The sequence below is a fragment of the Pteropus alecto genome, unplaced genomic scaffold (assembly GCF_000325575.1).
Source record: "Pteropus alecto unplaced genomic scaffold, ASM32557v1 scaffold25, whole genome shotgun sequence".
Taxonomy (NCBI): domain Eukaryota; kingdom Metazoa; phylum Chordata; class Mammalia; order Chiroptera; family Pteropodidae; genus Pteropus; species Pteropus alecto.
Genome location: NW_006441955.1, coordinates 12,742,124 through 12,755,211, shown reverse-complemented (window position 1 = coordinate 12,755,211; position 13,088 = coordinate 12,742,124). Strand labels below are relative to the sequence as shown.

General features: G+C 35.5%; 1 protein-coding gene across 3 annotated transcripts; it reads right to left on the bottom strand.

The window, feature by feature from the left end:
* Positions 1–511: 511 nt before the first annotated feature.
* On the bottom strand, positions 512–12,865 carry USP1 (ubiquitin specific peptidase 1). Of its 3 annotated transcripts, none has more exons than XM_015595129.2 (10): positions 12,151–12,865; positions 11,114–11,232; positions 9,814–10,050; positions 8,128–8,248; positions 7,446–7,550; positions 6,705–6,865; positions 5,298–5,656; positions 4,228–4,398; positions 3,394–3,595; positions 512–2,468 (listed from the first exon to the last, which is right to left on the bottom strand). In XM_015595129.2, exons 3-10 carry the CDS (start codon positions 9,981–9,983, stop codon positions 1,733–1,735), a joined length of 2,025 nt encoding a protein of 674 aa, XP_015450615.1. In that variant the 5' UTR covers positions 9,984–10,050; positions 11,114–11,232; positions 12,151–12,865; the 3' UTR covers positions 512–1,732. The 3 variants fall into 3 exon arrangements, with proteins under 3 accessions (XP_015450615.1, XP_006919330.1, XP_006919329.1); XM_006919268.3 differs by having other exon boundaries at positions 4,974–5,656; positions 11,130–11,232; positions 12,151–12,864; XM_006919267.3 differs by having other exon boundaries at positions 4,974–5,656; positions 12,151–12,863.
* Positions 12,866–13,088: the final 223 nt, after the last annotated feature.

The window sequence follows — 13,088 nt, the reverse complement described above, 5'->3', positions numbered from 1 at the left end:
ACTAAGGGAAGAGAGGAATTAAGAATGGAAACTCATTAAAACAAAAAAAGTAACATATGTACTCTTCTTTAGAGTGGGGGGGGAGGGGAGATAGAAATAGGGCGAGAATAACCCTTAAGTCATTTCTCATTAGGTTACATTTATGAAGTTTGAGTTGTTTCACACAAATCTATGACAATATCAAGAATTTTAACATAATTATGGTTTAATTATATGTTACTAATTATTTTATGGCTTGGCTCAGAAGAGGCTTCCTCTTACTCTTAAAACATTGGTATACTGAACACTTGCTAACTTCCCATGTACTCCAATTTTCTTTAAACTTTCTCATATCAGGAATCTGTACTAGTTCTTAACCTTGACTGTCCCCTTGAGTATTAGAGGCCCAGGCTCTATCCTAGAACTAGTCCATCAGAAGCCTATGGGTAATGTCCAGGGCTGTTCCTTTTTAAAAGTTCCATTAGTGATTCTGAATTTAGGTGAGAACCATGACTTTTAATATCACACCATCTTATGGAAGAATGTGACTTTATTTAACTATGTAATTTATTAGTTGACAGGCACTCATTTGTTGAAATAAACTATGTTATTCCAATAGAATTTACATATTCTTTAGGATCATTTTTAGTATCAACACCAAGAATGTCCTTTAACATAATTATTTACCAGTTTAATATATTTACAATGAAAATTTAACCAAGTTTTTATGTGTGCCCGAAGCATCATCTAAAGTTTTGCAATTCTGTATTCCATAAAGTTTTATGCCTAAAGGACAACTAGGATGCAACAATTCTTACTGGAAACTTTCAAGTATGACATCTTAGATAGCTAAGTACAATTTGAATTCCATTTGAAAATTTCTTCAACTGTCAGAAAGTATTAAAGATAATTATGCCTGTTTATTCTCTTCTATACATACATTATACACACATACACATATTTTGTTTTAGAGAACCCAGCTGTACATATTTACGGTAAAAATATGCAAGTAAAAAATTGAGCATTAGTATACAGTTTTTAGGCATTTTAAATTTTATTGACCTTATGATTTTTTTAAAAAGTTAAACTTAAGGTCATACCTCTAAGTTTGATGTACTATATACAGATCGTGCAGAAAATGACTATGAAGAGATACAAATTGTCCATGCCCAAAAAAGATTTACTAGGGTACAGAATCATCCTTATAAATACATATAAAATTGCTGTAAAGGACTGTCCACGTTTTCTGAGACTTCTGAAGTGATTCAAGGCACAAAATTTACATCATTGTGAATACACACATATTCCAGACTTTGTGCCTCTAATACAGCCCATCAAAGATCTGGCCTTCATGACTTATAAAACTAAATGTACTGAAATGAGATTCTGCTTCTTAGCTGAAAAACCACAGGACCTATAAACATTATGTAGATAATTACTCCAAAATATGGATACAAGTACTTTATTTTTAAAAAGCAAACACAAAAGATAGGTGTAAATTCAAATGCTTCCATTTTGGATAATTAAGAATCTATACAAGGTTGTCCCCAGAAGCTAATGTATAACTAGTCTCTACTAAGTAATGAATTCTAAAATTGACATGGTTTTCAGTAATTAAAATTTCACTATATAAAAACCTAGAGAGACCAATAATATCCAATAGCTTCAAAAGCTAAGCTAAAGAATCTTTGATGTAATTTTTACTGATGTGTGTCTCGGTCTGTTTAATATATACAAGAAAAATACACTCACTTTATAGTTTCTTATAAAATAGCAAATAAGGAGTAGATGTAGGAGATGTAGAAGGGGAAAGAGAATTCAAAAAGTCCTTCTCTTCAGTAACTTTTACTTCAGAATCATCAAAAAGCAACCACTTCCCCTCATATTCCTTTAAGCTTTGCACTACATACGAAATTTTGTTCTCAAATCCACCAATGTTAATGCCCATTTGGTCACTGGATTCCTTGTTTCTATCAGATTCATGGGTCCCATTAGTATTGTTAGTCTCAGAATTTCTGTTTTCAGCAACTGCTGTACTGCCAACTTTATCAGGGTTAGACGCTTTGTTGTATAGCTCATAATCTGCTTTGCTCTTTTGTCCTCCAAGAAGTCCGATAGCTTCTACGTTTTTTTTGTTCAAAACTTTACTTGGCTGTGGGTTTCCACTGACTCTTATTGACACTTCTTCATTGTCATAATTTTCAACCACACCCCGTGCTTCCTCCTCATTCAATGGTTCGGGCTTACCTATTTCACACATTTGGTCGACCACAAAATTTTCTTTATCTAGTTCTAAACTGTTAAGGTCAGTGACTTTAACAGAGGCAGTGTAGTGCCCACTACTAATTGTAATGCCACTATGCATCACAACCGCAAATAATCCATAGCTGTCATTGGTTGGCTTTGTACTCCATTCTTCTAGTGACAATTTAAGAGGTGTCAGTAAAGGAGTGTTGATCTTGGAAAGTCCACCACCATAACAATCAAACCTTTGGGGGAAAAAGAAAAAGTTTTCTGCAATTCCACTTTTTATATACTCAGTTTTACACCCAATATGAAACCAAGTCAAGTCTAAATGAACCCTTAATATTTCAGTGCTTATATGAATAAACACAATTAGAAACAAACCCCCAATTTTGTACACTTATTTACACAAATAAAAACTACTGAAATAAACAGTAATGTTCAGGTGTTTCTGTGAAGGCTTATATATATGGCATCTTCCCCTTTTTATTTTCCTAATTTTGTGCAATAAGAAAATAAATGACATTTAAAAAACAATGAACTTCAAAAACCAAACTGCTGTATATTTTAGTAGGTCATTTAAATGTAAGTATCTCTACCAAAATTTGGGGACAAAAATAAAATAGTACTATAACCAAAAAAAAATCTAGTGAAAGAAAGGACCATATGTCATTCTTCTGCAACAAGAAAGTGTACGGAGAGCTCCTGGGAAGCCTTCATGGTAATTTCAAACACCTTATTAATATAGAAAGGAATAAAATCCACAATGACCTGTATACAGGTCAGAAAGTCAGCCTATCCAAAATGTAATAGGCATTTTTATACTTATCTCTTAATAGCTTTTAGATATTAAATTCCAACTAGAAAAGAATATCAAATTATTCAAACATTAGTTTGATTTCATGGCTTACCTAAAAACTAAAATAATTTTGCCTTTTTCTCCCCTCAAAAAAATCTTATGTATACAAAATCTGTTCCCTGCTTTAACCAATTCGACTGTTATCTAAAAGATGTGTGGAAAAAATCAGAGTATGTATTCATGTCGAAAGGATTTAAACATGGATTTTTACAGAGAAACTGTTATAAATTACTTCTTTTCTGTGGTTTGAACAAAACTTGTCTTATATAGCAGCTCATTTTCTTCATATAGCTTTTATTTATAATACTCACTCCAAGCCACTAGCAGCAAAGCACTTCAAATGAATGGTTATAACTTCAGGCATTTTGTCAAACAAAAGACTCCGTTCGGCTTCAGTATAATGATGGCAATTTTCACAGAAATATTTATCTTCTCCTACAATCCTCTCCACTGAAGCAAATTGTGAAATTGCCCATCTCAGGGTCTTCATTTCTGTTTTTGGCTCTGGAGAAACTACATAAGAGAATCCTTTCACTCACAAATGAAAAATGTCTCAGACATTTAAAAATTAGGTTTCACAAAGTTCCATGTTCAAAATTAGCATGCAATAATCCTCCCAAATATATTGTTTCAGAAACTCTCACCCTCAACAGTGCACATAACTTTTAAATATTTGTATTTGGTCAGCCAAAACACATTTAGGTGATGGAGCAGGAAAAACATGACAAACCTAGTCTCTGACTCAGTATAAGACAGACAGTTTATATTTAATAGCCTGCTTCCAATATCTGAACAGATAAACCAGTCTCATGATTACTTCCTGAAACATTTTCATACTTGTGTGATTTATACTAGACTCAAATATTATGTTAATAAAAATATCCTCAGTAGCTCTGAAAAATTCAGGTACCCAAAAGTTAACTTATCAAAGCATTTCATTTTCTCATTAAATACTACATATCAAAATAAAGATGCCACAATTTTCCAAATGCTAATTAAACAAGTGAAGCCATATGAGCAAGCTTTATTGTACCAAAGACACTAAAAGCCAGCTTTTTCTCAATAATTATACAAGCTGCTATTAGACTATGCTTGTTGAAGAAAACATTATTCCATGGTCCTTACAAGATTCCAATTTTGCTTACTTTCAGAACTCTCCTCTACTTTGGAAAGCTCATCTTCTTGCACTGGCACACTGATGTCTTGAAAATCTTCTCTTCTTTCTGTTAAACTTTCACATTCTAAGCAACGAGTCCTTAATACCAGCTGACCTTGAAATAATTTCTCTACTAGCTCAAAACCAATTTGCTCTGTGCCTAAAACAAAAACAGCAAAACAGAAAAATGTAAGTCTATACAGATTAGTTCTTCAGCACAGCCCGAATAACAGATTCCACTTAACGCGTAACATGAATAAAAGGCTGATTTTCATCTCGGTTTGCTTATCAGCATTGAGAGGGGCCTCGTTCATGAAATGTAAAGAGTTACTACTGTCTCTAAAAAAGTAAAGAGTCACAATTGTGTCTCCCGTCCTCAAAAACACCTTGTTGAAAAGTCCTAAAATAAGGGTGACACTTTTGGTAAAGCTATAACCACATCAATATTACACATTTTCCCTGAGATCTGTAGATCTGGAAGAAACTAGATGGAAATACAGTTCAACTACAGTGTTAACTACTTAGTTCTCTGCTTTAAAAACTGCATTTCACTAAACTGCATTTCACGCATAAAAATACATCTAAGCACAGTGCTTAAAACGCAATTCATTGTTAAAATTTCTCTTTAAAACTTTAGCTAGATTTATGTTGTACATGTATCTAAGTAGAGAAAATTCCAATTCCGCAACTGTTAATCCGCCTACCTATCAATGTCTAAGAATAAATTATACTGACCTTTGTTTATGGGCTTAACTTCATTACTATTAATGGGCTTAACATTATTCCCCGAAGGTTCAAATCCACAACCATTAGTTGTGTCATCATTTTCATACTTCTCAGAGTCCTCTTCAAAATCATATTCATTTTCTTTAGACTGTCCTTTAGATCCTTGGTTTGTTATTTTCCCCAGACTACAGAATTTAGAAAGAATACTGGGTTGCTTAGTTGCAGACTTTAACCAATTTATTTTAACTCTTGATTTCTTTTGTGAGGGTCTTGCACTCTCATTTTCAGAAATGTACTTGGGAATTATTTTAGGAGGAATCTCTAATGTATCACCTGTAGCTTTTCTTTTTGATCTGGTTTGTCTCTGGTTGTCTTCCAATGACTGATGTTCCTTGGATACCTTAACTTTTTTCTTCATGTTACCAAATTCATTGTCACTTTTTCTTTTCCCATTTCCTTTTGAGAGTTTTTCTTTATAGTCTTCAGAATGCCTCATGTTGTCCATCTCTATGCTGTTAACACGAATTTCCTCTTTCTCATGAGGTTTTTCTTCTACCTTGTTAGATAATTCTGCCACATTTACTTCTTCTTTTTTTAGGAGTTGGCAGGTTTCTTGAATGTTTCCCAAAATACACTGTAATACTTCCTGTGCATCATGCTGTAGATATCCTTCATACATAGGGTTGAGTTCCCTATAAATAAAAATTTCCAATTTATATTAGTTTTGAAGATATAATACAAAAAAAGAAAACCTTTCTATGTTGAAATGAATGCATTTTTATAGGAATATCATAACTATTTTAAAAATCAAAAAACATTTATTCAGCTAATCTGAAACTTAAACTTGTAACTAAAAGTAAAAACAAATTTTACCTCATTATCACAATTACTTTTATCTCTTTTCTGAATACACTGTCAATAGCTTATATGTATAGCTTACCATGTACCAGGTTTTATTCAAAATTGTTTTTATATTACGTGTTCAGCATAATTCTCACAGTAACCCTGTGAAGTAGGTATCATCGTCACCACTATTTACAGATAAGGTAACCTGCCCAACGTCACAGAACTAGTTAAGATACAAAGCCAGGATTCAACCTGCTCTTAGCCACCATGCTATACTGCCTTTTAACAAATGTATATCAATGTGTTATTCCTAAGTCTGTTCCTAAACAAAATGATTAATTTTTTAAACATTTAACCTATAACATTTTGGATAAGGCTATTTTATATATAGGATAAAGTTTCATGATCACGAAGAACTCTAATCCAGTTAACAGTTCTAAGCAGAAAAATAGAATATTTGGAATTTAGAGTTCTGATGCATAATACATGTTGAATACAGACCTATAATTCACAATCTGAAATCCTTAGGACCAAATGTGTTTGGGAATTCAGAATTTTTCAGATTAAAAATGTGGCACATAAATAAAATATATATCGCCAACATGATAGGGGGCAGTATCACCTAAGTAAACACATTACTACTTCTACAAGAAAATGTATGAATATTCAAAGTATGAATAATGACTATAAATGATCTCATATAATTCTGAAATGAATTTAGTACCAAACTTATGAAAAATGTTTAGTTTTTGGAGTCTCTGAGATATTAAGGACTATAGTTCTACAGTTTCTAGTTTCCTTGCCCTTTATTGCCATTTGTTCATGTATCACTCTGCTCTAAAGAAAGCAATAAGTAGCTAAATTGGAATCCTAAAATTATATTATAGGCTATACCTGAGTGTATTAAGCAGTCGCCTTGGCTGAGTAGCCAGTTCATCAGTATATTTCTCTGGATTTAAGAGAAAACTAGCCTGAAGCTGTTCAACTGAGATGATCAAGGACTGTAAACTGCATATTAGTTCATAACTTGCCAAAGAATCTTCTTTACAATTTCCCTGTCAAGAAAGAAATACACAAATCAATATTTTTATTTATGAACAAATTAAGTACTTTCCCCCTAGACTTTGTCTCACTAGATAAAACTAGCTTTTTAAAGTTTAGTTTCATTGTAGCACTAATTTTATGGAGATATACAAATAAGCCTTTTAAGAATTATAAGTGTATTTTTTGATTACGTTCTATTATGTGGATGATACTGGTTTTCTATATATATAAATCAAAGGTTTCTTTGTATTTAAATTTTAAAAATGAGTCAATTGGAAAACAATAGATGAATAACAAGTGGTACAGGATATGATAAATTGTGATGGTGGTATACAAATGACAATGTTTATTGGTAAACAATAAAGGACTGGAGAAGACACTCTAATAAAAGGGGACAATCTAGTTAGTTAGCTACTCTGCAAGAATGAAAAACTGCCTTTCTGACAATGTAAGATACTTAGAAATTCAGTTCTCAGTTATGGTTATCTTTATCATCCTCCGCCCAAATCCTGTGTATTTATTACTTTTTTCTAAGCAAGTAAATTTCCATAAATTTACTTTTTATAATATTCTTTTATTTTTATTTTTTACCTTATCTTTTTGATTGGCTTCATCTTTGAGAGCTTCTTTCTTCCTTGAAATAATATTAAATAAGTGCTTCACTCCAGATTTAAAACCGGGACAAAAATATAATACCTATAAAAAGTGAGATTTTCTGAGTGCTTACTGAACAAACAACATACCTAAGGTCATTCAAACACTTTCATGCTTTTTGTAGACCACTTTTAAATGGGAATTACTTAAAATTCTGAGATTAAGATTTGTATCAAAAATTGTTCTCTATTTCATCATTGTAGCACACTGTCTTCCCTCACTGGCAACAAAGCACTGAGCCTGGCAGATGTTGCTAAGACTTAATAGTTATAAGGGTACAATATAAAACATATAGTTCCAAGCATTAAAATACTTATCACCATAGCACCAGGAATTGGGCAGAAAAAACTAAAAGTTTGGCCATCTTCCACTTAACCAAGTTCCACTCAATTCTGCTATTCTAATTTTATGTTATCACTTTTTCTTACCCCAAAGGAAGCTTCTAACACAAAATTTAGAATCATTATTATTATTTTAGCCCATTCTGGTTTATTTATAATCAAAGGTAAAAATATCGACAACTGAAATCCTCTAATAATGTGAAATTCTCAAAAACATTAAATGTTATATCATTCTTTGCCTACTAAAATTTTATTATATAGCAAAATTGTTAATTTACCTGAAGTATACTATTAAGATAACAAGTATTGCCGAGATTATTCAGTCCCACAAATGGTAACAAGTTTTCTCTCTTCTCACAGTTTATAGGTGAGGACTGTGCTGCAGGAACAACTTGATCACTATTAAGTACAGAGGAGAGGAGAAAGGTATAATGACGTAGTATCTCAAAGAAAAAAGTGGAAATATTACTTCCCTAGATTTATTCTTTCCCCCAAAGTTTATGATCTGAAAAGTATATGGAATTTACTCAGATGACATTTTAAGCAATCTGTATATGTGCAAAAAATTGCTGTACACCTAGCATAAAAAATTTTACAAGTACTTTAAAAACATTACTACATTCAACAAGCTTCAAAATAATTCCATCAAGAGGCTATTAATCCCATTTTACACAGTAGAAAATTAAGGAACTGGTATCATGATTTGTTAAGCCAACAGGACACTTTAATCAGGTAGAGCTGACCCTTGAACTATGCAGGGGTTAGAGGTACTGACTTCCCCCACCCCCATGCATGGTTGAAAATCCCTGTATAGCTTTTCACTCCCCCAAAAGTTAACTACTCATAGCCTACTGTTGACTGAAAGCCTTACCAATAAAAAATAAATAAAAAGGTCAATTGACACAATATTTTTTTATGTTATATGCATTATATATGGCATTCTTACAATAAGGTGAGAAAGGAAAATTAAGAACATCGTAAGAGAAAATACATTTACAGTATTTACTGGAAAACATCTGCATGTTACCCATGTTGTTTAAGGGCCAACTGCAGATTAACTCTCAACAGAAATCTGGAAATAACCTGATTGTGACAGTATTTGGGAGAGGCTGCACTATCTAAGCAGTCAGATTCTATTAATAAAAGAATAAGAGGAAAGAGAGTCTATGAATAGAATTATACAGCTGTTCCTCACTTAAAAATGAATTGTTCATTGTTCAAGTTTATAATTCTATTACCTGACTTTAATAAACAGTAGGTCATCACAGCATTTTTACTTATTTTATAGCTGCTATTACTCTAGCACCTCGAAGTGTTTATAGGTATGCATGCTGGTAAACAAAAGGTTCACATACGATCTCCTAAATCGATTATTGGTAAATATTACAAAATTACACATGAAACCAAATCCACTTTAACCATACAGATTTGTTGAATAGGGAGCTAGTGTAGACTCCAACTGGAGTGACTACTGGTGGAATAAAGTATTCCATTTCAGTCACTGAAAGATTTGCATCAAAAGCATTTATATTCAAGTTTAATTATAATTTATAACTATATGCACCAACAGTTTTGATAATTCACATACTAGGTATGACTATGAAGTTTAAATATCTCAGGTAACTGTCAAGTGTTATGAACCAAAAAAGAATCACCTATTTCTTTACTCTTACACAAAATGTGCTGCACTACAATCAAGGTAAATTAAAAAACAATTTTAGTCAATATTTCTCCAGTTTAGTCAAACTAGATGAGCACAATGTAAATGACTTAGCATTATGGATAGCATCCCTGAGGGGAACCACCAGTTTTGTTGTTTCTACTTCATACCGATAGATTTGTCTCACAAATGTATTTTTTGCCTCTACTGTCAGGTGAGACTGTCTGGAAGTATCAATCCAAGTTCACTGCTTCTTCATTGATGTGGAATTTTAAAAGTACAGAAATATATTTAAGATACATACATTTCAGACCCTCTATATTCAGAAGCTTTTTCTTCATTTTCTTGAGAATCTGTGAAATCCAAAGCTCTCTTAGTTTCCTTTTTCTGAAAAAACTTCAAGGAAAGTCGGTTTTTCTTTGATGGACTACCTCTTGAAAGCCCATTACTTTCATTAGGTATGACACCAGGCATTTTCTCTTTAAATCTCAAAGTTGACAAGTATTAATTTATAAACAGATATTATAATCACCAATCATACCTGTTAATCACAGAGAAAAGGTTTCATTAGTTTGCAGTTATGAGCTGTAGACAATAAAATCATCAATTTTGAAAACAAATTTACCAAGGGATAATACTAATTAGAACTCCGTATTTGAAAACCTAATGCCTGGCAATAACAGGCACTCAATGTTCTTACTGCTTGCCATTTATCCTTAACTTTTCTTACACACACCAAAAAAATATCAGATACTGAATATCAGCCTATTAGATTAAGGGTCACATCACAAAATACCCTATTTTAGTAGAGCTACAGTAAAGTAGGGGTTATTGAGTAAAACCTTAATTTTTATTATTTATTAAATTATTCAGAAAATACTGAGCAACTACCATCTCTAGTTATAAAGGAAGAGATGGGAAACAGTGATGAATGGGAAATCAAAGGATGCTGAAATAAGTGAGTCTTCTTTCCAAGCCTTTTCTAGTTATTAATATGAATACATGAAATAAAGTCTCTAAAAAGTCTGTAAGTTCACTTATACCTAAAAACTTGAGTGTAAAGTAAAACATGAAAGTTGGGATAGTGGTGCACTTTGTGTGTAAGAAAAATTGCTACACTCTGTGTATATAAAATTCTTATGCGCTAGAAACCACATTACACTACTGATTTTCCAAACATTTTTTTTAAACTGTAGATTTTTAAAAATATAATGCTTTCTGTAGAAACAAAAATGATGTGGTTTGCCTTCTACAACCTTTCTTCCCAATTTTAAACTTTTGCATTAAAAAAATGACAGTATTTATGGTATTTTTTACATCAGTCCTATTTTTTTATCAGGATATCTGGAGGAAATTATCTGACTGCAGTATTAAAAGAAATTAGAACCCCAAAGCTCAGCAAATGACTTTAAAATACAGATACTGAATAATACCATGAACAAAATTCATTCAAATTCACCTTTGCTAAGCTTTTCACTTAAGATTTCCTCTGGTCTGGGAATTCACAGACTCCGGAACTCCACAGTGAAACCACATTTGAGACTAAACTCAGAAATAGCTGGAAAGTTGATCAATTTCCCCATTCCCTCTCCAACTCTACTTACTCTGCTAGCCACTTACTGCTACTGATGAAACGCTATCATGAATGATAAACCAGCCTGCGCTCGTCAGGGATCTCTAAGCATTAATACTTCTCGAAAAAGGTTTTTCTTGGGAGACAAGTCTAAAAAATGATGGAAACTGGATTAGATAGAGTAATCGGACTTAACAGAAGAAAAAGTAATCAAGCAGATGAAATAACAGATTATCAATCCTAATCAATAAACCAACGCTCCGGGCTCCCTCAAAGCAATGATTAAACATTTACCATTCCTGAAAATGTAACATTTTACCAGGTACCGTATATTAAGTTATACCATTTCTTACTCCTTATAACTAGGAGTTGTTCATAAAAAAATGTTTCTCCTATAAGTCTAAATCAAATTTCGCGGAAAACAATGAATCGAGCATTAAATGTTCTTGAGCAAATGACAACGTGAACACTCAGTCCCATTAGTTTTAAGTTCTTTCCTTTGTAAAATGACACGACTCAATATCAATTTTTCACACACAAAAAAATGCAAAACAAGAATAACATCCTCAACATAGGTTTAAGACACGTCGAATTCCAAATATTTCTAGAAAAAATTTAAGTTAAACTGTGCAGTAAAATTTAGCAATTACCGACACAGAACAACGTGAGTGCAAACATTTCTCCCTACCCGGCAGCACTACGAACGCAAGAGAAAGCGAAAAATGACGAGATTGTGTTGATGTCTGTGCCCGTCAAACTCAGCACCGGGCATAGCGGGGGGCTGGCCGGTGGCGTCCTTGGCCCGAATCACGACTCCCGGCCTCACACCCGTGGGGTTGGCCTATTTACGCCCAGCCCGCACCTGCCTTCCCGAGTCCCGAGCCGCGGCAGGAGGGGGCGCCCCACCCAGTGCCCGGAGGGCTCAGCTGGGAGCTTGGCAAGGGAGCAGCACCAACACGGTCCTCGGGTCTTCCCTGCAAAGCCGATGCCGGTGTCCCAAAGTAGCCCCACTCGGGAGCCGGCCCAACTTGCCTCGGCACCAGCCCCTCCTCTCCAGGCCCTCCTTACCTAGTCATGGCCCAAAGCGAGGTCCGCGGCGGTGACGCCGGCGAGTCCAACCGGGACGAGTGTGAGTACGACAGATGAGACCTTGCCCCGAGCCCGCGGAGTCCCCGACCCGAGGAAAGCTGGTCGGCTCACCCACCCCGCGGGGGAGTGACCATTCGCTATCAAGAGCGGGAACCCGGGCCGCCGCTCGGTCCTGCCTTGCGCCGGCACCAACTACATTCCCGGAGCGGCGCCCGCCCGCGCCTGCCCCGGGCTAGTGAGGAGCGCAAGAACTAATCCCGCTGGCGAAGCGCCGGAACCGCTAGGGTCTTTCCCACTCCACCACCGAGGGGAACTTGGCGCGTTTTCCTCAGTCTCAGGACCCCCGTGTTTTAGCCTCCGCCCGCGCCAGCGCTGCGATTGGAGGTGGCGTCCTTCGAAAATGCCGGTTCTAGTCTCCACGGTGCAGAGACGCGAAAGGTATGAGCCGCCTCGCGACCGCCACTCTCCCCGCTGTCACGCATGGGCTCCGGAACCAGCTGGAACGGTAGTTTCCCCCAAGATCCTAACGGGTTCTGCAGTTTCAAATAGCGCAGGCATGGTCACGGGCAGCTCGCGCGGGTCCTTGCTGAGGGCGCGCGCTAGGAGCTAGAGGCCTGGCTGGCGGGCTCGAGCCTCACATTCCCCCCCGCCCTCTTTTTTTTTTTAACCATTCATGCGCGCGAGTTGAAGGAAAAGCGTACGGGTCGGGAGACGGGACAGAGAGAAGAAGGGACGGGCTCCTTCCCGGAGAAGGAGCCGCCAGGTGCTCAAATCCACCAATCCGTGATGAACAATTCCCCCCCCACCCTGTTCCCACCCACCAGCCAAAAGGAGCCAATCAGAAGTACCTAGGCAAAAAAGCCAATTGAATGGGCGGGGATAGAAAGTCCAGCCAATACCAAGAAGAAGAAAAGAGG

Bases quoted from the DNA above. Each gene is read 5' to 3' on its own strand.
- USP1 (XM_006919268.3), bottom strand. From the start codon at position 9,983: ATGCCTGGTGTCATACCTAATGAAAGTAATGGGCTTTCAAGAGGTAGT. The intron at 7,551-8,127 runs GTAAATTAACAA...CACTTTTTATAG, and splicing joins ATCTTAATAGTATACTTCAG to GTATTATATTTTTGTCCCGG. The intron at 4,399-4,973 runs GTCAGTATAATT...TTTTTGTTTTAG, and splicing joins AGTTAAGCCCATAAACAAAG to GCACAGAGCAAATTGGTTTT.